Genomic DNA, 24,412 nt, shown 5'->3' with positions numbered 1-24,412 from the left:
AGAAATGTGAGGGAGTTTTAAGCACAAAAGGGTAGACGGGGTGGACGGGAGGCTTTTCTACATTCTGATATCTGATACTTGTGGGTATATTTTAATCTGTGGTGGAGGTATTTTTTTTTATCTGTTTTGTTTTGTCATAGCTTTAATTTATGTTCTTTAAAACCCATTTATTTTCCCATAGTGCGACTGTGGTTTTGATGCTGTTTGGCAGACGTGCAATCAAATGTACAGCATGGGGAAAGTTAAACTAGGACATACCCCTGCAGAAGAGTCTGTCATTATTCTCTGAAGCCATTGACAGGGGTATTTATCATTTCACCGCAGAAGCCAAATCTCTAATTTCAAGCAAACCCGAATTGCGAGCCTTAGAAAGCATTCCACAACGATCAAGCCCATTGTTTCCAACTCCAAATAAAAACTCTTTTTGCTTCTGGCTTTTGTGCAAAGCAATGTAAGCAGGATAACATTATTATCAACAACACACCCACCACCTTTCCTGTATTATCTCAGCCAGGTTGCTCTTATGTAGGCGCTCATCCTGGTTTAATAGCCAAGGGATAGTCCGATACATCGGATCCTGCTGTCATCTGGGAAAAAAAAATAAAAAATGCTCACAATGCAATGCTTGTAACCTCCTTGCAGGAGCAGCAGAGCAAGAACAGATGCGTGAAAAGAAGACAATGCAGGTTTTTTGTTCTTGTTTTTTTATTTTAAGACAAAGGCCTCATGTTCTCGGAAGCACCTTGATTTAATTTTTACTGACGAGGCAGGAAGGAGGGACCAGGGACTTCTTAAGCTGATTGTCAAGTCTGTGTCCTCCTGTCGACCGTGAGGTGGAGGTGGAAAAGAGGGTTTGTTTATGAGCTTGTCAATCCACCCTTTATTTACTGTCGCCTCACCTGTGCCAGGGCAATATCTCCCCGTCTGCACAGACCGGGAGCCATTATCCTGATTGGCAGTAAGAACTTGTCCTGCTTAAACCAACATTTCTCTGAGGAAGGGTTTCTTTCAGATGAAGGAATAATCTGAATAGCTGAGGTCAGGCTTGAGTAGGTGGAGCCAAAAAAAGAAAGCCACAGATTCTTAGAGCCTAAAATCTAGCCAGAGACTGAGGAATATTGCTTGATAACTTTCAAGTAAAAGGGTAATATGAAAGGCTTTCAATCCAGATAGGTTGCTGCAGAAGAAGGAATATTCAAAGGCCTGTAAGGCCTGGAAAAGTGGTAAATAGGGCAGATCAAATGTGTCCTTTTTTTTTTGGTTAAAAATGCACTTTCCCCTTCAGTATCGTGTGTGCGAGGCTTTGAAATAATAGTTTCCGCCTGTTTTACATGTTTTTCTGTATTGTCGGGCTTCATACCTCACCAGAAAACATTAATTTATTTATTTTCTGACTCCACCCACCTGAGGTTTACCCCAACCAATGAGGTTATTTCTGCCCGGGAGAAATGTTTGTGCAACTAAAACTCTTAATTTGTGGTTAAGGGTTGTATTCCTTTTAGTTTCGCAGCAAGGCACTACTAAGTCTCTGCCAGGGCTTGTGGTGAATCACAAAAATGTGCGCGCTCACAATACTCCAAGCTGCTTTGGATAAAAGCATCCACCAAAATGACATATGATAAAAAACAAGCGTGATCCTGCATGCAGCGGATTGCAGCGGCGTCACAGCCGGGGAGTAATAAGCTCAGCCTGCGTGTTGGCTGGAGCTCTATGATTGCTCAGGTGGATGTGTTCCGTGTTGTATTTAATCGCTCTGTTTGGCGATTGAAGCTTTCTTCGCCTCCCCCGCCGCTTGTTGTCACGTTAAAGGTAAATAAGTCTCTGTCTGGCTCAGATGATAGCATTCATTAAGCATGCTGAATAAAGCCGCGGTGCACTGCGATGCACAGCGGTGCCTTTATTGGTTTCGCCATACCTTCTTCTTAAAGGCCTCATTGTCAGCGTTTGTCAGCGTGCATGGTACATCGAGGTACTCACCCTCCCTTCTCTGCTTTTTCTTCTTCTTCTGTTTTTGTGCAGATGAAATAAAAGATGATTTTGACACCCTGGGGCCTGATACCACTTTGCAGACAGTTGGAAACGGTACAGGTGAGTTCAGATATTTGCTGTATGTGTGTCAAACCTTTCATATTAAGCCATTCTTGTCTGGTGCCTTACGTGCATGTTTCTTTGTCAGTCTGCAAGTCTTTAAGGTCTGACAGCCCTATCGTTGATGACTAGTACTCTAACCTATTGGAACAAATAAACATAATAATGGAAGTCCTTTGTTTTTAACTCCGAAATATAGGGTAAGGGTTCTCTACCGTCAAGGAGCGGATATTTTAGTTTTCTTTCTCTTACTGTTTTTTACTGTCTTTACATCTAGCAGGTCATGTTAAGAGGTTAAAAACTTACTTCCAGCAGCTCAACTGCAACTTGTAGGACCTCGTAGATGTTAAGAGCTTCTCAAACTGAAAGTGAACTGTTCAACATGACCATTTCACGCCCAACACTGGGTTCAAACTCAGCTAAAGTTGTACGTTTTAAAGACCCCAAACTACCGACTACTGATCTAGGGTTAGGCTAAGCATATGTTTGTAGTTTCTAGTTTATGAAAAATTGACTATTTTAGTAAGTGACTGAAACTAAACAAATCCCTCCTTCTTAGCTAGATGCGTTGCTGGTGACCTGGTGGATGTTAAGAGGTTAGAAAGTCTTTGATGTGCCATCAGGTTGAATGTGGCTTGTTTTAGTAGGGTTAGATTTCAGCTAATGTCCAGCCCTTTGATGGCACTTCTGCCTGTTTTGGATACTCAGTTGGATAATCTCAAAAAAGAAGAACTGTAATGCCAAAATGTATGTGACACATTTGATTAATTTGAAGGGTCACAAGTTTGTAATTCTAACCTTAACGGTTTATTGATAACCTGCTGAAGACTGATGGGGTCAAAATGAATAATTCCAAGTCAAAACTGTGTTTAAAACTAGACTAAAGTTGGCTGTAACATAAAAGGTTGTAATAGTTATAACCACTAAACCACAGAACCCGAATCTCTTAAGATCTACAAGGTCACTGCCAACTGATCTAGAGCTAGAGTTATGGGTTTCCAATTTGTGAAAATTTGCCTAATTAACATGTGGATAAAAGAAAAATCAAACCTAAATGGGTTGTTGGTGGCCTGGTGAATGTTAATAAGTTAATACAGGCCTTTTTAGCTTTTTGCAGTCCCTGGAGGAGTTCCTGAACAGAACAAAGCAAACATATCCACAAACTGCGCGCTGTAATTAAAAGGAAATCTTCCTCTGCTGACTCAGTGATCACTGAGGCAATCCCATGTATGTTTATAGGCAGCTGAAGTGATTTTGATTTTAATAACCATTGATTACACATGCTACTTTCAGCTTTCCCAGTTAGCTAAGTGTTTCTTCTGGTGGAGTCGAACACGATCTGCCATTTTTCATTAAGCCACCAAAGCTGATTTGTCGCCACATACCCTCCCTTCCATGATATCATCCTGGCCACCCTGACAATTGGCCTCGGACGCCGTTATGGTAAACCGAACTCACCCCGCAGAACGCCATGCAGCCCTGAATCAAAATCCTCCCTTCAGCTTTAATTACCGTTACTTTCTGCTGCTGTTTTCCTTTTCGCGTTCTTTTCTCCTCTCCCTCTGTTCATGTTCTGAAAATTCAAGCCCAGCAAATGTTTTCCATTTAAAGGACTTTTGGAAACAATACTGTGGCACCGCTGTGGAAGCTCCCCGCCACTAGATCACATGTGATTTCATTTAAAGACATGAACAGTTTGATCACGTCCCCCGATGCCAAAGCACACTTTGATCCAGGTGATTTCCTCGTCCGTTGGAAAGAAAGCTGGTCGTTTTCTCCTTAAAGAAACACTTTGCATGTATGTTTTTTCATCCAGACTATGTCCTCATTTTATTATTCCTGATGATAGAAGCTTGGTCGCTTGCATCAGATGAATGTTAAAGTAAACCATGTTTCATTACCCTGAAGCTTTTCAGCTTTAAGTCCAGGAACTGCTTGCACTGAGCCGCACCCAGTCAATCATCAGTCAATCATCACAATTAGCTTAGCACTTCCTCCAAAGCCACAAAGAATCATCTAATGAGAAGACTGAGAATTATGCCATCACGGTTATCAAAAGCGATCCATTGGCACCGATGACATTTCGGTGCCATTTTTGACATCCAAATATCTACTACCTTGACCTTTCGCAAATTGGCCTGCAAAGTCATCACGGTCTAACAAATCGCTCTTTAAACCTCACCTTGGCTCGCAGTCTAAAAGCCTAATTAACGGGGGTGAAGTCTGATGAGACGTCACTTGGTTGTTTTTGTTTTGTGAGGATTTTTTTTTTTTTTTAATTTTTGGTCGCCAAACATCCTCCAGGATCTCTCCAGGTTGTAAACAGTATGTGTGCGTGTCTGTGCGCGCGTACGTGTGATGTTTTGAAAGTCGGCCATCCCCTTGACTAATGAAGGCTGCTGATTTTCTTTTTGCTCCGGTTTGTTGTTTAGGAGGCAGCTATCTCCACGCTGCAGCTTAAGAGTTTCCCTGAAGAGAAGGGACTGGGAAATAATTTGAGAAAACGCATTGTGTGGCCTCAGCACTTTGGTTGGCTTAAGATTCATTCAGCTCAGCTATGGCAAAGCATGCCCCCCCCCCCGCCCCCACCCCCCACATTCTCTCTCCTCTCTCGCTCTTTCTTTCCCTTTTTTTTCTTCTCTTTTTGTGGTTTGGCCCTGGTAATCTGTTCAACACAGAATCAACAAAAGCCACAGCCTCTTGATTGACCTTATATGTGAAAGTCGATACTGAGAAACGTGGCTCTGTTGCTGATTAAGCCAGGCTTGTCTGTATGTGTGTATATGAGGCTCTTTTTTTTTTAAATTATTTGAGTAAATTAGGTCAGTGAAGTTTTTTTTCAAGGCTCATGGTAGCACCTTTATCTCCCGACTTTTGTTCGGATTAAGTTACAGTTCTTGTTTTAGCCGACATGGCGTGACAAGCAAGCCCAGTAATTTAGATGCATTCTCCCCAAAGCACAGCCGTAATGTTTTAGGGTGGCTATCCTCATCACATTTCCACCAAGATGTTCCCAATATCCTCCTGTAAGACATTTCTCTGGGGACAAAGGGAATCCAATTTATTCCTCTCGCCTCCCCCCCACCCTCCTGTCCTCAGTCTCCTCCTTCACAATCTCCATCTCTCTTTCTTCCTCTCCATCACTTCAGTCAAGAGCGTCGATTGCACTTCAGAGTTGGAGGACTTCTTTGCCAAGCGGAAGCTGGATGACAGCGACAGCCACGTGGTGAGCATCGCCGAGTACCTGCAGCGGGGCGACACCGCCATCATCTACCCGGAAGCCCCCGAGGAGCTGTCCCGCCTGGGCACACCGGAAGCCACTGGACCGGAGGAGAACGGTACGGGTCCTGTCCAAGGGTTTGTAGGAAGGATCTGGGTCGAAAGATTAGGGTGAGAGGAAGGAAACAAGACAAGATGTAACCCAGAACAGCTATGACTCAGAAAATAATGGGAATTGATGCTAATTTTGACCTAATTTTGATAACCTATCTATGGGTCCCTTTGTTAAGGAAGAGTTGCAGGTAGGTTTAACCTCTCAGAGTCAGGATTAGGGTTATTTTTAGCCACGTGTTAAAAGAAAGTAAAATCTAAGTCATTGTGGTCATTGGCGCTGACCCAACCTGAACCCTAACCTATCAGAATTTGTCATTATGATTTTTTAATTGTTCTTCCAAATGTTCACAATCATGGGATACCAAAAAGGATCCTTCTAGATGGCAACCATCAAATCTATTAAAGTTTTTTTTCTCTAAAACATAAGTAGGTTTAGGGTTAGACCTCACAGGGCTAAACAGGCATATTTTCAGGAAGGAGAATATGATATCTTTCAAATTAAGCCTCATGCATTTGTTTTGGCATCATAGTTTTTCAGTTCAAGGTTGTCAAAGTAGACAAAACCTAACCCAAACCCTGCTCTTAACTCTAGATGTGTTGCCAGCAGCTTGGTGGATGTTCTTTGCAGAAAGACACCCACAATAACCTTTAAACTTGAACAATGTCTTAAAACGTTCTTTAAACTGATGCATTTAAAAACCTTTCCTATTACTCCAGACCATTTTAAAGGATATCCAGCTTTAAATGTGCCTACTCTTATAGCATAACTGCTGCTGTAACTGAGGGTGCTTGCTCAGCTAATGTCCTGGCAAATGTTAAAAAAAAAAAAAAAGAAAAGAAAGGGGGAGAAAAAGTCTCCTCGCTGACACGACCGGGCAGCTGTTGGTCCCACAGATTCGCCGGATGCCTGGGTGTTTACCTACAGTCTTAAGCAACAGCTGGGCAGGGGCTTGAAATCAGATAGCACACCTCCGAAGCTCCCCGGAGGGAAAGAATTGGAAGAGGGGGGCTTGAATTTGAGCGGGATTGTGATTCACGCTGCAGACACGATGAACGTGCCAGCGGTGGTGGTTAGGTGTGGGGGGGATAGAAAATGAGGGCTGTTTAAAGAAATTCGGACTATCTGTGGAATAGTGTGTGCGTCCAGTACCGTGTACGTGTTTGTAACTATGTGGAGGAAAGTGAGAACGAGTGGGAGTGCTGTGTGTGAGTCGGGAGGAGGTCGTAGTGCAGCGGATGCCAGCCTGACACTGTGACTCTCATGTGGAGCAGATTGCAGAGATAACTCCCATACCACTCTGGGCAGCCCGCCCGTTAGTTGCCATTGATTCGCTGACCTTTTGGCCCGCTTTCCCTTCCCCTTCCTCCTCCCTCCTTCTCCTCCTCCCGCTGTCTCCTGTGCAGACCTGCCACCTGGAACGCCAGATGCCTTCGCCCAACTGTTGACCTGCCCCTACTGCGACCGGGGCTACAAGCGTTTGACATCGCTAAAGGAGCACATCAAGTACCGCCATGAGAAGAACGAGGAGAACTTCGCCTGCCCCCTGTGCAACTACACGTTTGCTTACCGCACTCAGCTTGAGCGGCATATGGCGACACACAAGCCTGCGAGGGATCAGGTGAGGGGGATATTCTTTCTTTTTTCTCCTTCTTCTTCCTCATCCCATCCCCTTCTTCCTGTTTCCCCTCCTTCCTTCTCCTCCTCTGTCTGTCCCCTGTTTCATTTCATTTCTAATGTGCCCCGATTCCTCAGAGAAGGGAGATCATTTTTTCTGATTGGCAATCATTATTAATTTTTCATGGCATTTTGAAGATGCAGATCCTTTAATGGTAATAACTTTAATTGAGGCCCTAAATGGTTTTTTGATGGCCCTCCCTGATATGATTTTCCAGTCTCGTGTTCACGATCGAATGATTGTGTTAATTTCCAATTTGGAAATTTTTATCAGCTCCTTAACTTCACTTCACTCCTGGCCTTTAATGTTCTTCTGGTGCAGCCCGCAGTCGTAGCACTCCATCAAACTCCACCCCCCTCCACTTCTAATTTCATGCACTGCATAAACATCTGTGTATACTTTAATTTTTTTCTCCCACGATTTATATCCTGTACGTCTGAAATATAATGTGAATCCGCTGGCAGTTAGCATGAATCACCTTAAAGTTCTGTGAGGTGAAAACGCATCCAGCAGTTACGGGTGTTTAACTCGCTTGTCAGCTTTTAGTTGAAGATGTGCGCTGAGATAGATTGTGGCAAAAAAAAATTGCACGCTTTCAGAGTTTTTGCACATTTGGGGATAATTATAAGTTCTCAGTAAGCTAAAACCGGAGCAGTAAATTTCAAAGTAGATGAAGTTGGTGTTTTTGCTTCGGAGGATAATTATAATTGAAGAATTTTTGCTTTATTAAAGACTGTGACTTAACCTCTAAATGTAAAGAATCCACTTATGTAGACATGTAAACAGCGCCATGCAACAGTCATGCCAAACTGTATTGTATTATAAGTTAATGACACTAAAGCCAGCAATCCATTGATCCACCTATGAACAATCACTTGATGAAAGTGGGTACAAGGAACTCCCTTTTTCTCAGGAAGAGACCTCCAGCAGGCAGCTGTTTGGCCTTTTGTAAAAAAAAAAAAAAAAAAAAGAACAGACATTTTTTTCACTCAGACACCCTGAAATCATTGGCTAATAATTTGTTAAAATTTGTTAATTTATTATTTTTAACTACATAAATAATACAATTCTGTAATAGTTACATTCTGATTATATAACAAGCTATTAATGATTAATAAATGTTACCATCACTTTCCTCCTTTTCTTAGCTCACCCTGATTTGAACAGCCTTCTCCAGCCTAATGTGAACCTAGACTACAAACAAAACCAAACAATAAGACAGGAAATGATGTTTAACCATCTATAAACACAAACTATTAAGTAGCAAATAATATTGTCATTTCGTGGTTTGTTAAAAGTAGAAAAACTGTTGTAAATCTGTGTTGCAATGGTTATTGTAGACATGCCAGTAATCAGATTATTTATGGGTCTCAGTAAGAAACTCAGTTAAACATTTTACTAATAGCAGTAATAACTTGGCGGATTGTAATAATAACTAGACTAATGTAGGGCGTCCAAAATGAATGTAATGTGCTTACCTGCCAAACTAAGTGAAAAATCAAAAATGAATTGGTCCTGGTGAGATACAAAGGTCAGTTAACTACCAATTTATCGTTTATTACCAATGTCTATTATAAAATGTTAGACTTTTTCTTTTACATACAGAAAAACTACAGCTCAAATGGGTCAGCCCCGTTTGGAGAAAAATAATCTGTCACGTCTTGGTGTCCAATTTTCTCTTGGACTTCCTCTGCTAGAAAAACCTTGTAATGCAAGTAGAGTTATAAAAAAAGAACTGAGCCATTCAGCCAATAACAGATGATATCATGTACTCTGATGCTTTGCGGTGTTCAGTCCCAGGTCGTGGGTGTTGTGTTGTGCTCTCTGAAGCGAGGATGACAGGCTCAGACTGTGGCTGATTTGATCAGATGTCAGCAGCCAGCACTTTCACCTGATCTACCAGCTGGGTGTAAACGTGAGCAGATGGGCCGGCCGACTGAGCCGCTGTCCCAATCCTCATATTACAATGCTGTTGCTGCTCTCCTCCGGAGTCCAGTCAATGGCCAAAGACTCCTATTCAAGCACCGTGGCTCCTTCTACAAAGCCGGTTATCTTGATTTGTAAATGAGCTGGATTGTTTAAGTGCTAATCCTCCAGATGAGATTGAGGTGATGTCTTACTCATTTTGATTCCTTTCCCTAGGTGGCGCTCTTGTTTTTTTAAGCCTGTCCTCTAATTATCGACACTGACAAACTCCACTGTTTGCTTATATTAGATGTACATTTGGCAATTAACAACAAGCCGAGCCGCAGTCAGATTAACATAAAGAGTAATGTTCTGATAGGTAAACATGTGCTGCTCCGTTCTGTCTGCTATGTTTACAAGCGTTAATACTCCTCCTCCTCTTAAGCAATTAGCTGAAATATGACTAATTAGAGGTTATACATATGCAAACATCCAGTCCAATCCAGTCGGGCCCCCGCCCACAAACAGCAGTGGTGGCATTCACACAGACAACAAGCCATGAAGGAGAGACGGAGCGTTTTCGCCAGTGCCATTCACAATTACGAGCGCGGAGCAATTGTGTCTTATTAGCAGTGGTGGCGAGACTAAACTTTACCGGGCAGGGGTCCTCAGGGAGGGGAAAGTAAGAGGAAGGTGGTGGCGGTGGCGATGGAGGTGGGGGCGGAGGTAGCGAAGCAGCTGTTGCTGTTTGTTTATGCAACTCAGCAACATACGAGCGGTGGGGTCCCTCTCCGGCGCTTGGCGGGGCCTCGACTCTCCCTGCTTGATCTTTGAAGGTTGGGGCTGTTTGAACAATTCCTCCCAGTCCTCCCAGTGTCCTGCGCGCCACCATCTGTCTCCCCAGGAATGTGGGTAGAGTCAGCACACACCCCAGCATTTGTCAAGGCTGAACTGGGAGGAGGGAGTCGCTCTGCTTTTCCCCCTAGCAAGCTCAGAGAAAATGTGTCTCTCTTTCTTTTTTTCTTTTATCCATATTTACTAACCATTTAACATCCCTACCTCCCACTTGGAATTAATTGTTTTGTGAGTGACGAGCCAGGTTTACACACCCTGTGTTGTTGTTGCTGAGTATTATTATATTTTGATTTTTCTTTCCCTTTTTTTAAAGAGAGGAAGGCTCTGTTTGAATTGCAAATGTGATGGATTGCAATTGATGTTTACCTTTTTTTTTTGTTGAACAGCAAAATCAAGGCCGGGCCCATGTGCTGGCTTCTTTATCCCAAGATTATTAAAGAGACATTTGAGGGGGTTTTTTTTGGGGGGGGGGACCTAATTACTGCAACACATTTGCAGAGGGGAGGAAAGAAAAAAAAAGTGCAATTCAGATGGTGTGAATACAGGTATGCTGGGCGAGGGAGAGCTCACAGATGATTCTGAATACATTTTGGACTGATTAGACCCCAAATTAATGAAAAGTAGATCACATCGGCACCTCTAATGAAGGAGAAACGCTCTAAAAAAAGACTCTTTTCATTTATTCTATTTTCTCGGCTGCCAAATTCTAAAGGCAGGCCTCCTTTGGCTGTGCAGCCAGGAAATTAAAAGGTATGTGATTCTCTCTGTTATCGCCGCCGCTGCCTGTAGTTGCTCAACGGAGGTGGGAGTAGAAAGCCAAGATGCTTCGTTTGCGACAGGAGCCATTTGGCTTGTAGCGTGAACTGAACTCTTACCCCCTCCATGTTTGTACATTTTTCTTTTTTTAAAATCTCTTTCTCTCTCTCTCGCTCTTTTTTTTCTCTCTCACAGCACCAACTGCTCAACCAAGCGGCCGGCAACCGCAAGTTCAAATGCACCGAGTGCGGCAAGGCCTTCAAATACAAGCACCATCTGAAGGAACACCTCCGGATTCATAGCGGTGAGTTGCAGGAAGAACGCTGCCCTGCTCTTTGAATATTCATAACGGTGATTTAAGGATCCACAGATATTCCTTTTGGTTTATTTTGGACACTCGTCGGCTGTTAATGGACACTGAAGTCCTCGGGGTGTGCAATATTTGCTTATGTGTGTGAAGCTTTTAAATTGAATTGAATTTATTTGTTTACTTGTCGCAAACTTTCCTTTTTATCAGCCTTAAAAGAGGAGTATTTTGTTGCAGAGGTCAAATGTGTACATTAAACTTACTTCAAAACTTCATGTACTGTGGAGCTGTTATTCTGGTTATACAAGCATGAAACAAATAGTATCCTTACCTAGGAAGCCCTATTGCTCAACTCTAATTTATTATTTTATATAATTAAATTTATTTTTAATGCAGTTTTTTTCAGATTACATTGACTTTAGGTTCAAAGCAAAACATGAAGAATGAAATAACTTTTACATTTTCTTAACAGTGCCCCAACCACTCTTAAGGAATTTGTTTTTCAATTAATTCCTACAGTTTATTGGATGAGAGCCTTTTTTCCTACAAATAAAATCAAATAAAAATAATTTGATGTCCATCACACTTGTTTGAACATGCTTAAAATGTCCAAAACAAAAGTAGTCAGTGAGGTTTCCATGCCTTTGTCTTTAGTGTCTTTGTGTGCTCACTGAGCTGAGCAGAAAACGTTAAAGCTAATAAATGTTAAAGAACGGTTTACTTTCACTCAAAACATGTAAGTACAAAAAAAGAGCAAAGATCTCTAAACCAATTCAGTTTGGCAGAAAAAACACAGACACTACACTGGCAGATTACCGGCTCTGGCGCATATTGCACATCTTGGCACAATTCAGTTAATTTCAATTCTGTTTTATTTATATAGCACCGGTTCACAGCAACAGCCACCTCAAGGCGTTTTATATTGTAAAGTATAGACCGTAAAATAATATGAGAGAAAAAGCAAAATTGCATGACCCCCCCTTTGAGCCAATTGGTTGTTTACTGGTCTTGGCTAACCATCTATATTTCTTGTTTCAGGTGAAAAACCTTATGAGTGCCCCAACTGCAAGAAGCGCTTCTCTCACTCGGGCTCCTACAGTTCCCACATCAGCAGCAAAAAGTGTATTGGCTTGATTGCAGTCAATGGCAGGATGCGCAGCAACATGAAGACAGGCTCCTCCCCCACCTCTGCCTCCACCTCCCCCACTAACACTGCCATCACCCAGCTGCGGCAAAAGCTTGAGAACGGCAAGCCACTCAGCCTCGCCGAGCACAACAACCACCTGAACATCAAGACGGAGCCGCTGGACTTCGACTACAAGCTGATGATGGCTTCTCATGGATTTGCCGCTCCTGGGCCTTTCATGAATGGAGGAGTGGGGGGAAACAGCCCACTTGGGATCCACCACAACTCGGCCCAGAGCCCCTTGCAGCATCTTGGGATGGCCGGACTTGAAGCGCAGCTCCTGAGCTACCCGGGTCCACTGGGGAATAACCTGAGCGAAGTACAGAAGGTTCTCCAGATCGTGGACAACACTGTGTGCAGGCAGAAAATGGACTGCAAGCCAGAAGAGCTCTCCAAGCTCAAAGCCCACATGAAGGAGCTGGGATCCCAGATAGAGGAGCAGAAACAAGCGCTGACAACGGCTCAAGTCGGTCTTCCACTTGTCAATCACAACGGCGCCACCAAAAGCATCATCGACTACACATTAGAAAAAGTGAACGAAGCCAAAGCCTGCCTCCAGAGCTTGACTACAGACTCAAAGAGACAGATTAGCAATATCAAACGAGAGAAACCCAACCACATGCTTGAAGGAGGTGTGGATGAGAAGGTGCAGGAAAACAACATGTTTACACCTTACGCTTGCCAATACTGCAAAGAAACCTTCCCCGGGCCAATACCTTTGCATCAGCACGAACGCTACCTGTGTAAAATGAACGAGGAGATCAAAGCTGTGCTGCAGCCCAGTGAGAATTTGATGCCCAATAAACCAGGGATATTCATGGAGAAGAACACTCACTTACCCTCCTCCGTGTTGTCTGACAAGGTACTCACTGGGCCTCTTAACCCTTACAGGGACCACATGTCTGTGTTGAAGGCATACTCTGCCATGAACATGGAGCCCAACTCGGAGGAGCTGCTCAAGATTTCCATAGCAGTCGGCCTTCCTCAGGAATTTGTCAAGGAGTGGTTTGAGCAGCGAAAGATGTACGAGTACGGCACTACCAGGACCCCACCACTAGAGCACAGGAACAACACGGATATGGTTGTCGGAACAAATAACCACCACACTCCACCAAAAGACTCTTTGGCAGCTAGGTCGCCACTGTCTCTAATCAAACCTACTGACCGCATCACATCACCCTCCATAGCAGAGCTCCATAACAACGTGAACAACTGTGACAACTCGCTCAGACATTTGAAAAACCACCAGTTCAGCGGCAGCCAAACCAAACCCACAGGTGAAAAGTTGGACCACTCCCGCAGCAACACCCCCTCCCCGCTAAATCTGTCCTCCACTTCTTCCAAAAACTCTCACAGCAGCTCCTACACTCCAAACAGCTTGACTTCAGAAGACCTGCAGGCTGAGCCGCTGGACCTGTCTCTGCCGAGACTCATGAAGGAACCCAAGCATGCACTGACTGTCAAAAGCAGACCTAAAGTCAACAGTATTACCATTGACCATAACAGCATCCCTTCTCCCCGAGAGCACTTCGAAGAGCCTTTGAACTTGGCCTATCTCAAAAAGGATTTCTCAGGCTCTACCAACAATGGAAACTTAGAAAAAAGCACTAGCCCCATCTTCGGCATTAACCCGTTTGCGGCCAAACCCTTGTACACGTCGCTTCCACCTCAGAGCGCTTTCCCACCCGCCACATTCATGCCCCCGATGCAGGCCAGCATACCAGGTCTTAGGCCCTATCCGGGCATGGATCAAATGGGCTTCCTACCACACATGGCCTACACTTATGCAGCAGGGGCAGCTACCCTTGCCGAGATGCAGCAGAGGAGAAAGTACCAGCGGAAACCAGGTTTCCAGGTAAATAAGCCACCTGTGGTTTTGTGAAAGCCCCAGGCTCACTCAGATTCTCTGAAATGATCTGAACTCATTTCTGTACTAATTAAAAAACCACTCAGGAGTTAGGAGAGTGAAACGCTCACCTGAGGTAGACTGAACTGGCATAGGCGATGGAGATAAACAGCTGTGACACAACCCCGGGGTGGAAAAAGTGAGCCATCATTAGTGGGAGGAAAGGAGGGCCTGTGCGGCCTGTGTTCAGCTGTTTTAGCAGTAATATCATTCAGTGATGAAAAAGAAAAAGCTTTGAGGATTGCTTCTACTTCCTTGACTTCATTTTAACTGGATTATCTCATCCCGTCTTAATGAGCCTCCAGCCCTTCTACCAGAGTTTCATTTGCAGATTTATGAATGTTAGTGGTGTTTTAATTTTTACCCTCAAAAAAACACTGGCACAAAATATCAAAGAGCATCAGGTTCAAATATATGACAGGACCCATATTGGCCCTAAAGTTTAATCTCGTTAAAGCTCTAATTGTTACCACTCTGCACAGTAAATTTTACCCGCTGGAGTACATTAATGCTCTCGACTCCAGTCCTCCTCCAGAGCTGGCCTGAACTCACATATTTTGTTATTAAATATGGGTGAAAGGCCTTTGTAAAAATGACAAAGGTGAGCCCCGGAGCTGTGCACTTCTCTGAAATTTCCCATTGCAACTTTGCTGCATTTTAAAGAGAGCCAAAGCCAAAATGAGCTTCTACATGTGGATTAATAATGCACAGTCTCCATGTTCATTACCAGTGAATGCTGAAGGCTGTTTAACATAGAGGGAACCATTTTGATGAAAAAAAGTATTAATAATGTTTCCTATTCTAAGTTATTAAATTAGATTTTAAAAATACAGCTACAGGCGTTTAGTTCAAATTGATTGCAGAGTGATAGTGGTCCCTTCTTAAAACACAGTGCAGTGCTGTCCCCACATTATCACACACATATTCATTAAAGAAAGCTTCGGTGGCTCAATATTGGCCATTAAGGTGCACCTTCTGATTTTAATCATTATATGAGTTTGCAATGTCAAGAATGGCTCACTGTGCCTCCTCTAATGTTGTAATATTGTTCTCCATCAATTCATATTTAAGACTAATCTTCATCATAAAAGAGAATTTTAAAGGAATGTGCAGAATTAACGCTCGTGTACAAAATTAGACCACACTGAATACACCATTATGGCGGTGTTTCATAATGAGGAGACTGTCAGTTATAGATGGGTGATATTACTGCAGAGCTGAAAGTTTTATAAGAAATAAACGCCGGTATGTGCTGGTAATCAAAAATGCATGAGAACATGTAGCGTTGTGTGATTGTTTGCGAGGAACGCTTCAGTGTAATGATCCTATGTGGACAAATGGTGTCTGGGTGGATATTTTTATGATCTTTCAGCAGCTATTGTTTAAAGAAAAGAGGATATTCACCACTAAATAACTTGTTCTTTTTTTGCGTTGATCTCCTGGACTTTCCTTTAAAATTAACAGTTAGTTTAGAAATTAGCATGCTATCAGTAACTTTATATTAATGTAATATGGAGCAGTTATGACCTAAACTCACAAAATTCAGCTAATAATGTAAATCAATGTAATTTAAAATAATATAAGTATCAAGTATGAGCTTTTCCACCAACGTAGATTGAGCTACAAAGTGATTGTAGTTTTGCTAAATGACACTCTCAAAGCATACTAATTAGCTAACAAACAGCTGTTAATATACCAATTAGCATGACACCTAACTGCTAACTTTTTGTCAAACTTCATACAATTATTCAAGATATATCATAGCAAACCTAAATATAACTATCAATGTCAAGAAATTGCAACTAAAATTGTAAACATTAGCTTTCTCTCAAATTAGTATTAGGAGTTAATAAACCGGCACGTGAACACAGGCATCTTATTTTTCCTTAATTTAGTTATAATTAACTGTCACCTTAAAAGATTATATAGCTTGAAAATGTAACTACTAGTACAAGGTTGTTTTACTAGCAAGACAAAGTTAGCAGGAAAAAGAAACTTTAGCATTTCTAACATACATATTCTAAAAAAATAAACAACTAATAAACTTTTTTTCACATTTAAAAAAATATACACTGCTTATAAAGAGCTTATAGGTTTTATAGCTTTATAGATAAAATAAACTCCACTTTTCATTAAAACCAGATACTGGGTTAACAAATATTAGCTTCCTTGCTACAGCGGCTTAAGGTAAATACCCTTGTAAAAGGGTCAAAAACTCCCAGCAGCTCAGAAAATATTTATTGTGTTTGCTAAAAAAAATTTTTTTCACAACTTTTGAGATTTTAACACGAATGCTCTTTGAGCAATATGTAGCATTTCAATATTTACTCTTAATTTACAGTTAGCTTAGCAATTTACACTTCAGAAAAGGGTGTCTTCTGGTTAAACATAACTATAAATAAATTAATTTTTGTTTGAGTCCCATTAAGAACATGAACGCATAATTTAAGTGAAAATTTAAAGGGATTACATGTGGAATAATGTCAACAACAGATATTAGAAACATTTACATAAAGCTAGCTTAAGCTAGAGTCATGTTATTTGCCACACACACAGTGACCACCTCACTGTTTTCTCACTTTTAAAATAATATACAACATCTCATCATCACACTAAATTCATTATTGTGTTATCCTTTCTCCCTTTTTTTGTTTGTGATTTTTTTTCTTTTTAGGGGGACCTGCTCGACGGTACACCAGATTACATGTCAGGGCTGGACGACATGACAGACCCCGACTCCTGTCTGTCGCGGAAGAAGATTAAGAAGACCGAAAGTGGTATGTACGCGTGTGACTTGTGCGACAAAACATTCCAGAAGAGCAGTTCCCTTCTAAGACACAAATATGAACACACAGGTATATACTGTTCTAGACCCTTATTTTAAACCCCATGCTTTTTTTATGTTTTAAATGTTTGTGTTGCCAAATCCTATCAGTATGAATATATTTTAATATATAAATATTTTTTTATGTTATCCCCCTTTTCCCTCCTTCTTTCCTTCTCTGTTTAACCCTTAAGTTGTATATATGTAAACCCACACCTAACTTGCTTCTTCATTGACAGGGTTGATATCCAGCGAATGAGTAAAGGCTTTGTGTGTTCTTTTTCTGTAATTTTGCAGGTATAGGCAGGATTGTACCATTTATTTCCCAATCATGTCTTCCTGTATGAACCACTTTGCTATCTTTAAAGACACACATCAATTCACCTAGATATGTAAAGCCAGCAAAAGGCCCCCTAATGCCTTTATCGGCCCTATTATTGACGATAGATCACATCAGCGGAGTAGTGCTTAGAAGCTTCAGAGCACCGATAACAAGTCTTTCATTATAGTTATTATACAGAGATCCTCTTTCACCAAGTTGCATCATTTATTTTATCCACTATCTGTAGAGAAGCGCTCTGTGCTTTACGCAGCCTTCGTGTTATCTGGTTGGACATAAAAGGGAGGGAGGCTCCACCGTCAGAGCTCCTCTTTATTTAAAAGAGAAAAAATGGGGTGGGGCGCGGGGATGCGTTATCTCCACTCCTGATGCGTCGCTGTGTGTTTTTAACAATATCGTGCCAGATGTTGGACCTGGAGTGCAGTTTCGGAGCTGTCAGAGGGGGGAGTCATGTGATTTGTGCGAGGCAGGAAGCCATATTTCCACACGTGGTGAGCAGCAGTTAGGGAAATGCCAAAATTAGAGGCTTCTTTGTAGCTTCTTAAAAAGAATCCAGGTATCTTTTAGGTGAAGGAGTGTGGGGAAAAAGTGCCATTTAGCCAGAGAGTTTATGGCCCCGTGTCATAAAACTATCTCACCCTGCACTCTCGGACAGCTCAGGTTTCTCACTTTGAGCCTTGGCATCTGAGCTGTGCCGTCATATTTGGTAGGGAAGGAGCTCCAGCTCAAAACCTAATATAGGCCCAGGCCTCGCCATGAACTCGAATTGCAATTGGAGATGAGCAGGGTTACCCCTCGGAGCCTTCCCCGCCCCACAGCCCCATCTCGGGTTTGTTTACCCCTTTGTCGCCTTCTCTGTTTGTTTGCTTTTGCAGTAGTTTATTTATGTTGCATTCATCAGTGTGGCACGCAGGGCCTAAAATAAGTAGTTGCGGTTGAGTTTCTTCATGCTTCAACCACAGGAGGGGAATTTCCATAATGTAGGCCCCTGAATGCGAGCACGCTTTTCTCATCGTGCTCCCAATTTGAATAAACAAATAGCCCAAAGTCGTAAGTTGGATTTAATGCTCGGTGATGTCATTTTTACTCCATGCCATCCAGTTCATCAGAGTTTTTCCTCAATACTTTGCTTTGATTCTGACTTGTGTGTGTGTGTGTGTGTGTGTTTGATTTGCTGTGGCTGCAGGACGCCTCTCACGTCCCTTTCGTTTTTTCTCTGCTTTGTGTCTCCGCAGGCAAGAGGCCGCACCAGTGCCAGATCTGCAAGAAAGCCTTCAAACACAAACACCATCTCATCGAGCACTCCAGACTGCACTCGGGGGAGAAACCTTACCAATGCGACAAGTGCGGGAAGAGGTTCTCGCACTCGGGCTCATACTCGCAGCACATGAACCACCGCTACTCCTACTGCAAGCGGGAGGCCGAGGAGCGGGAGGCCGCAGAGAGGGAGGCCCGCGAGAAGGGCCACCTGGAGCCCACCGAGCTGCTCATGAGCAGGGCGTACTTGCAGGGCATGACTCCTCAGGGTTACCCAGAGCTGGCGGAGCGAGAGGCTATCCTGAGGCATGACGTGGTGAACGGAGGGATCAGAGATGCAGGGCGAAAGGAAGTGGATGGAACGTACGCAAAGATCGGACGGAGGGACGACGAGTTTGAGGAGGAGGAGGAGGAGAGCAAGAGCATGGACACGGACCCGGACACGTTGAGGGACGAGGAGGAGAACGGAGAGCACTCGATGGACGATAGCTCGCTGGACGGCAAAACGGAAACCAAATCGGATCACGAGGACGCGATGGAGGATGGCGTGTAATCGGCGGCGACACTTCAGAAGCTTCCCATCTTTAGAAGTTTAAAAAAAGAAAAACTAATGAAAAAAAAACAAAAGAAAAGAAAAGAAAAAAAGTTTTTAAGTTTCTCTCTTTTCGGTTCAAGTATTCTTACCTGCTCGGTTTAAAACGCCGTGTTTTAAGCTGTACGTGCACGTGCCTGAAGCTTCCGGGAAGCTTGACGGACTCCTCAACGTGGACTCAAATATCAATCCGGAAGAGGAGGAGGAGGAGGAAGAAGGAGGCATTGAAGGGGAAAGGGGGAGGCTTGGGTTTGTGAAATAAGCTGAATTATGCAAACCGAACAATGAATAAATGAATACATTTCAAAAAATGTACAGTACTAAGGCCTAAAAATATGTGTGGTGCTAACCTCCTCAAATAAAAACCCCTGTGTTCCATAGTATTTATAGCACAACTAGTGACTTGTACAAATTGCACTCCGCTTCTATAATCATGAACAAAAATAATAAAAAGTATTGCCTATGTATATATTTATACAGTGTTGGAAAAAGAGCAGTAGTATCTGCACTACTACAGTCCTTCGGTATTACCTTTGTTATCACCAACCTACCTACGGTGTCGTCTTTAGTTTTCATCTCCAGCCACACTGTTTTAGGCCTCTTGAATCAAATGAAGGAATTAAAATTCAAAGACTGTGTGAAGGAGCTTTTTCCCCCCCTGTTTATTTTTTTGTTCGTTTCTTTATTATTTTTTTTTAAAAAGAGACCTTCATTTTAAGGGAAAATACAGTTTTACGGACAGATGTTGTCTTTTGGGGAGGGTCAAAAAAAAAAAAAGAAGGACGAAGCCTTTGTAAGGTGTTTTTGATAAGAAAAAAGAAGCCTTATATGCAAACCTTTTAACCTGTGTGTTTTCTGCAAGTGCCACCCTCGTATTGTGTAAAAGGAAGGTTACTTTTTTTCACCAGCTTCAGTATTGATGAAATGGTTCACCGTTGTTCTTTGAAGCACCCGTGTCAGTATTATAGGCAGCAGTTCCTTAGTTTACATTTTGTTGTGCAATGTTTTCTCACCTCTTTTCTTTGTCAGTATTACACCAAACCATTTTTTCCTCTTTTTTTTGAAAACAACAAATTGCATTTCATTTATTTGTAGGTTGAAAAGAAAACATTATTTATGTGGCCCATTTTATATTTCCTAATTTTATTTATTTCATACTGTTGTGTACAGTACTATAGTTCTTCAATATATAGATATATTTTAGTAAAAAGGAACATGGTGTCGATCATAGGGGCAAATTTTACGTAAAGAGAGCATTTATTGTGTTTTGAAACATTGTGAAATGCGAAGTTTAATCTTATTTTATTTTTATTTTTTTTCCTTTATTTTCCAGCTACTGGAAAATTCCAAATTTGGGAACTTTTATACAATTGTGAAAACACTGTATTTTCGACTGAAAAATTCCACTTTCTTCATCTTTGTTTCTTTTTTTAAGCTAAAAAAAATGAAGAGGGACTGTTAAATACTATGTATGATATCATGACTGAAGAAGAATCTTTCCTGAAATGTCTTTGTAAAAGTATTATTGAATTCTTAATTTGTAATTTCTCTTGAAAATGACCCTGCTCGAATAAAAGTAGCCAAATTACAGAGTACCAAACCCTCGGGGCTTCGTGTTTGTTCACAAACGGTGAGGTGTGCTTGGCGTCGTCACGATGAAGTCTTTCTTTTCAGATGGATTAAAGTCAACTGAGCCCAGCCCTCCTGCTGATTTACACTATTTTAAGATGAGAAAACAACATAAATGCCACGACCAATCAAGTTTTAAACAATAAAGCCAAAAATATTCTATATTAGTTTCTTAATAAATCACATTAAATGACTAAAACTTTGATTCCAGTCACTGGGAAACTAGATGTGAATCAATCTGCCAATGAAAATAGTCTCATCCTGTTTTTACTGAATTTGCTGAAATGTGCTGTGTCCAGCTGTTCTGGAAGTGTTCTTTTGCAGGTTAAAAAATGCTGTACATATAAAACAAATTATTAATTTAGACAAGAAAACACAAAGTGAAGCTTTTTAAAACCTTTAAAAAATACTAAAATCATCAAGCTTTTCTTTTGAAACAAATGACATTTTAACATTTTAATTAAAGCATCTTGAGCAAATTGCTGAAAGCAGATAACATACTTATGTAGCTGTCAGCAAGTTTAAGAATGAAAATGATTTGCTTTGTTTCACTGAGTTGCTCCCACTGATTGGACGACCAAATGTACACCAGAGCAAACCTTCGACTACTACTTATTTAAAGGCTGGTTTAAGGCAAGAAAACACAAGGCGAAGACACATTTAAAGGTTTTTAAAGCATATTTGAAGCTTTTATTTTGACGCATGACATTTTTGATAAACTGCTTGTTGTGTCACTGAATTGATCCGACTAACTGAAGGATCTAGCATGCACCGATCCAACTTATCCCTGATAATTCTAAATAAATACACCACCTCCGCTTAATAACTGATTAAAAGCTACTACAAGAAAACTCAAAGACACATTTAAAGGATTTAAAATCCTTAAAGGTTTTATTTAAAACTCATTTTGAAGTATGAGATTGTATGATAGTATTTAATAGTTCATAATAAATCCCCCTCTTCCTCCTGTTATAGTGAAGCAGCTGAGAAGCTACAGTGATGACAGTAATAAAAATGCTGTGTGTATCATTCAGTATCAACACTGATTATTGAAAAAGCACGAATAGTTTAAATAAAAACACATTTTGAAGTTTTTGTATTACAGTATTAAAATATGGTGTTTATTGAGCCTTTAACTATATTCTTTACTATATACAGATAGCTTTCAGCTAGAATAGATGTGTGATTTAAAGGCATCTTTTGCTGTTTCCCCACATTTTTGGAATAAAGGTTAGTTCTATATATTCTATATGTGATTTTCAATTAAAAACCAATATTAACAAAAAGAAAATGCAACTGCATTCCCAGATTACTTTAAAGGCTTCACAAAACTGTCAAAATCAATGAAATAACACTAGATAAAAAGAGAAGACGCTTTTAAATGTAAAGAAACGTTTTTGTGATTTTTATTTTGAAGTATGACAACATAACATTAAAGCACCTTGAGCTGATCGGAGTTGCTGAAAGTACATTTAAGGAAGAAAGTATCATCTTTAGGTTGGGTTCAACTATCTTAATATTGACACTAAACCTAAGAGATTTGGGGTGTTGACACTTGGGAAGAATAACCAAGACATTTAAAGGCTTCACATTGGACTCTGAGATCCTGGGACCTGCGATTTTTATGGTTTTGTGAGGATTATTTCAAATATCAAATGGTAGGAGCTGTTGACTAAAATTCTCTGCTGTCTTTGTTCTACCAGCATTAAACAACAAATGTCATTCAGATTTAAAAGTATCACATTGGACCTGTGACCTCGATTTTTTGTAATGTTTTACAGTGAAACATCTCTAAAAATCGAACATTTTTATAACAGCTAGTGAAAAAAAAGGAACTTTCTGCCTTTTAATTGTTTATCTATTAATTGTTTACTTTGGTGTAGTGTGAATGGACATGAAGGAAGTGTTTATAAGAAGATAAAAGTTGTAAAACCTTAGAAAATAGAGTAAAAACTTATAATTCATCCCATTTTCCAAAGCCTTTGCTGGGCCGATTCTGGCCCCCAGGCCTTATTTTTGACACCCGTGGTTTAAACCCTATCAAACTGATAAACATAAAATTCAACAGAAAGACCAAAAAAAGACTAATAATGAAATTCACTGCCTACAGAATAACATATGTATTAATCTGCTACTGAAAATAGTACTTATAAATAGTCCAAATGCACTACTTCATTTTGACTGAGTGTAAACTCATTATTATACAGTGATCAGCTGTTTTGGTAACTTACTAAACTTTTTCTTTGATGAAACGTGTGTCTTTACCTGACTTATTCCTTTAATATTTATTTGTATGCACAAGACAGCATTTATTTTTAATGGAGACAATGGACGGGGTTAATCAGAAGCTCTTTTAAAGCTTCTTGAACGTGTGTGAGTATATAAAAGTTGTGAAATTACATAATCTTCTATTAGTCATACGTTCTTGATTGTCAAAACTTGAGCAATCCTGCAATCTGCTTAAACAATTAAAGTACAAGTTCGTGTGTCCAAATCAGAGCTGCCAACAAATTTTAACTGTCTTAATGTGGTTCTTTAGCCGGGGGTTCTTTGCAGGGTAGTCTTCCTTGTCACCTAACAAGTGAAAGATCCTAGTTTGATCCAGGAAGAGAGATGGAAATCCCTTTGGGACTGCGTCAGGAATGATATCTCGTGTTAAAAAAATTACATTTAAAAATCTGCCAAATCTAATGTGTGGAGCTACCATTTTCCAACTAGGTTATTTCGTGTCTAACATAAGAAATGGCTTTACCTTTTTAGGCACATTACAAAGATCTGTAAACAGTAATTGACTCAATTTCTCCTTTCAAAATAAAGCTACCAATTTCAAATTAAAGCATTTGCAAGTATCTATTCAACATTATAATTAAATATAACAAAAACAAACACTGCAACTATGGTTCAAGGATGCCAGATGTAAGCATTTGTTTGTTTTCTATCATGACATTAAAGATTTCTTGGGTTTGGACTTGTGGCGAGACTGAAGAAGACATCTGAAGGTTTCATGTTGAACCCGTGACCTGCATTTTTCCACTGTTTTCTGACATTTTTTTTTCTCCCCTAACCAAAAATCAGCTCCTCATTTCCTGAATCTCTTTTTTCGAAACTTCCCTCTGCCCTGACAGGTGGACTCCATCGGAGGAGTCCTCTCCAGTGGAGGAGACGCTCACTTCTATCATCCACTCACGCGGCATTATGCAGATTAAAAGCAACATCAAAAGGCAGAGATAAAAGCGCCAAAGGTTGAGCGATGCCAAACATCAGAACGCGCTTTGCATATCCCGATTTTCCTATCGATCGGCACGCCATCGGATCATCACCTTCTTGCAGATAAAAGAGGGGGTCTTAAATGATTAGCTGATGAATTTGATAATGTGCCGTGAACCGCCTGGACAATTACGCATGCGGAAAAATGAGCGGGTGAGGAGGGAATCCTCTGGAGTATATCACTATCATTAAGGGAGAAATTTTCAACCTTCCTCTACTTCTGCATTTTACATCTATTAGACTTACATACAAGACTGCGTTCACCACTCTCTGACTTCACAAGCCACTAATGGGGAAGGTCAAAGGTCGAGATGGGAGTGATGAAACATTCCTGCAACCCTAAAGTAAAGGAGGCAGAGAGTGAATTGGAAACAGAGGAAAGAAATGACAGGATTTCAACTTATTAGACGGTGTAAAGGAAAATAAAACAGGGAAAAGGTGCAAAAGACAGAAGATGAGTTTTCCACTTCTGTTTACATTAGAATCCGCTG

At 41.0% G+C, this 24,412-nt stretch overlaps 1 protein-coding gene across 4 annotated transcripts in view; it reads left to right on the top strand.

Moving 5' to 3' along the window:
• zeb2b (zinc finger E-box binding homeobox 2b) overlaps positions 1-20,625 on the top strand; it is a 96,582-nt gene extending 75,957 nt beyond the window's left edge. For 2 of the 4 annotated variants that reach the window (XM_085150125.1, XM_085150126.1), the window contains exons 3-9: positions 2,020-2,088; positions 5,238-5,426; positions 6,826-7,040; positions 10,809-10,917; positions 11,959-13,961; positions 16,687-16,789; positions 18,412-20,625. In XM_085150125.1, the coding sequence (XP_085006251.1) occupies positions 2,020-2,088; positions 5,238-5,426; positions 6,826-7,040; positions 10,809-10,917; positions 11,959-13,961; positions 16,687-16,789; positions 18,412-18,986 (3,263 nt within the window). In that variant the 3' untranslated portion in view covers positions 18,987-20,625. Of the gene's footprint in view, positions 1-2,019; positions 2,089-5,237; positions 5,427-6,825; positions 7,041-10,808; positions 10,918-11,958; positions 13,962-16,686; positions 16,868-18,411 lie in introns of all 4 variants that reach the window. The other 2 variants (XM_085150123.1, XM_085150124.1) reach the window with 1 other exon arrangement.
• The last annotated feature ends 3,787 nt before the right edge of the window (positions 20,626-24,412 follow it).

This window comes from Neolamprologus multifasciatus, chromosome 23, assembly GCF_963576455.1.
Source record: "Neolamprologus multifasciatus chromosome 23, fNeoMul1.2, whole genome shotgun sequence".
NCBI classification, from domain to species: domain Eukaryota; kingdom Metazoa; phylum Chordata; class Actinopteri; order Cichliformes; family Cichlidae; genus Neolamprologus; species Neolamprologus multifasciatus.
The sequence above is the reverse complement of the archived record's forward strand: the minus strand, read 5'-3'. Positions and strand labels throughout refer to the sequence as shown.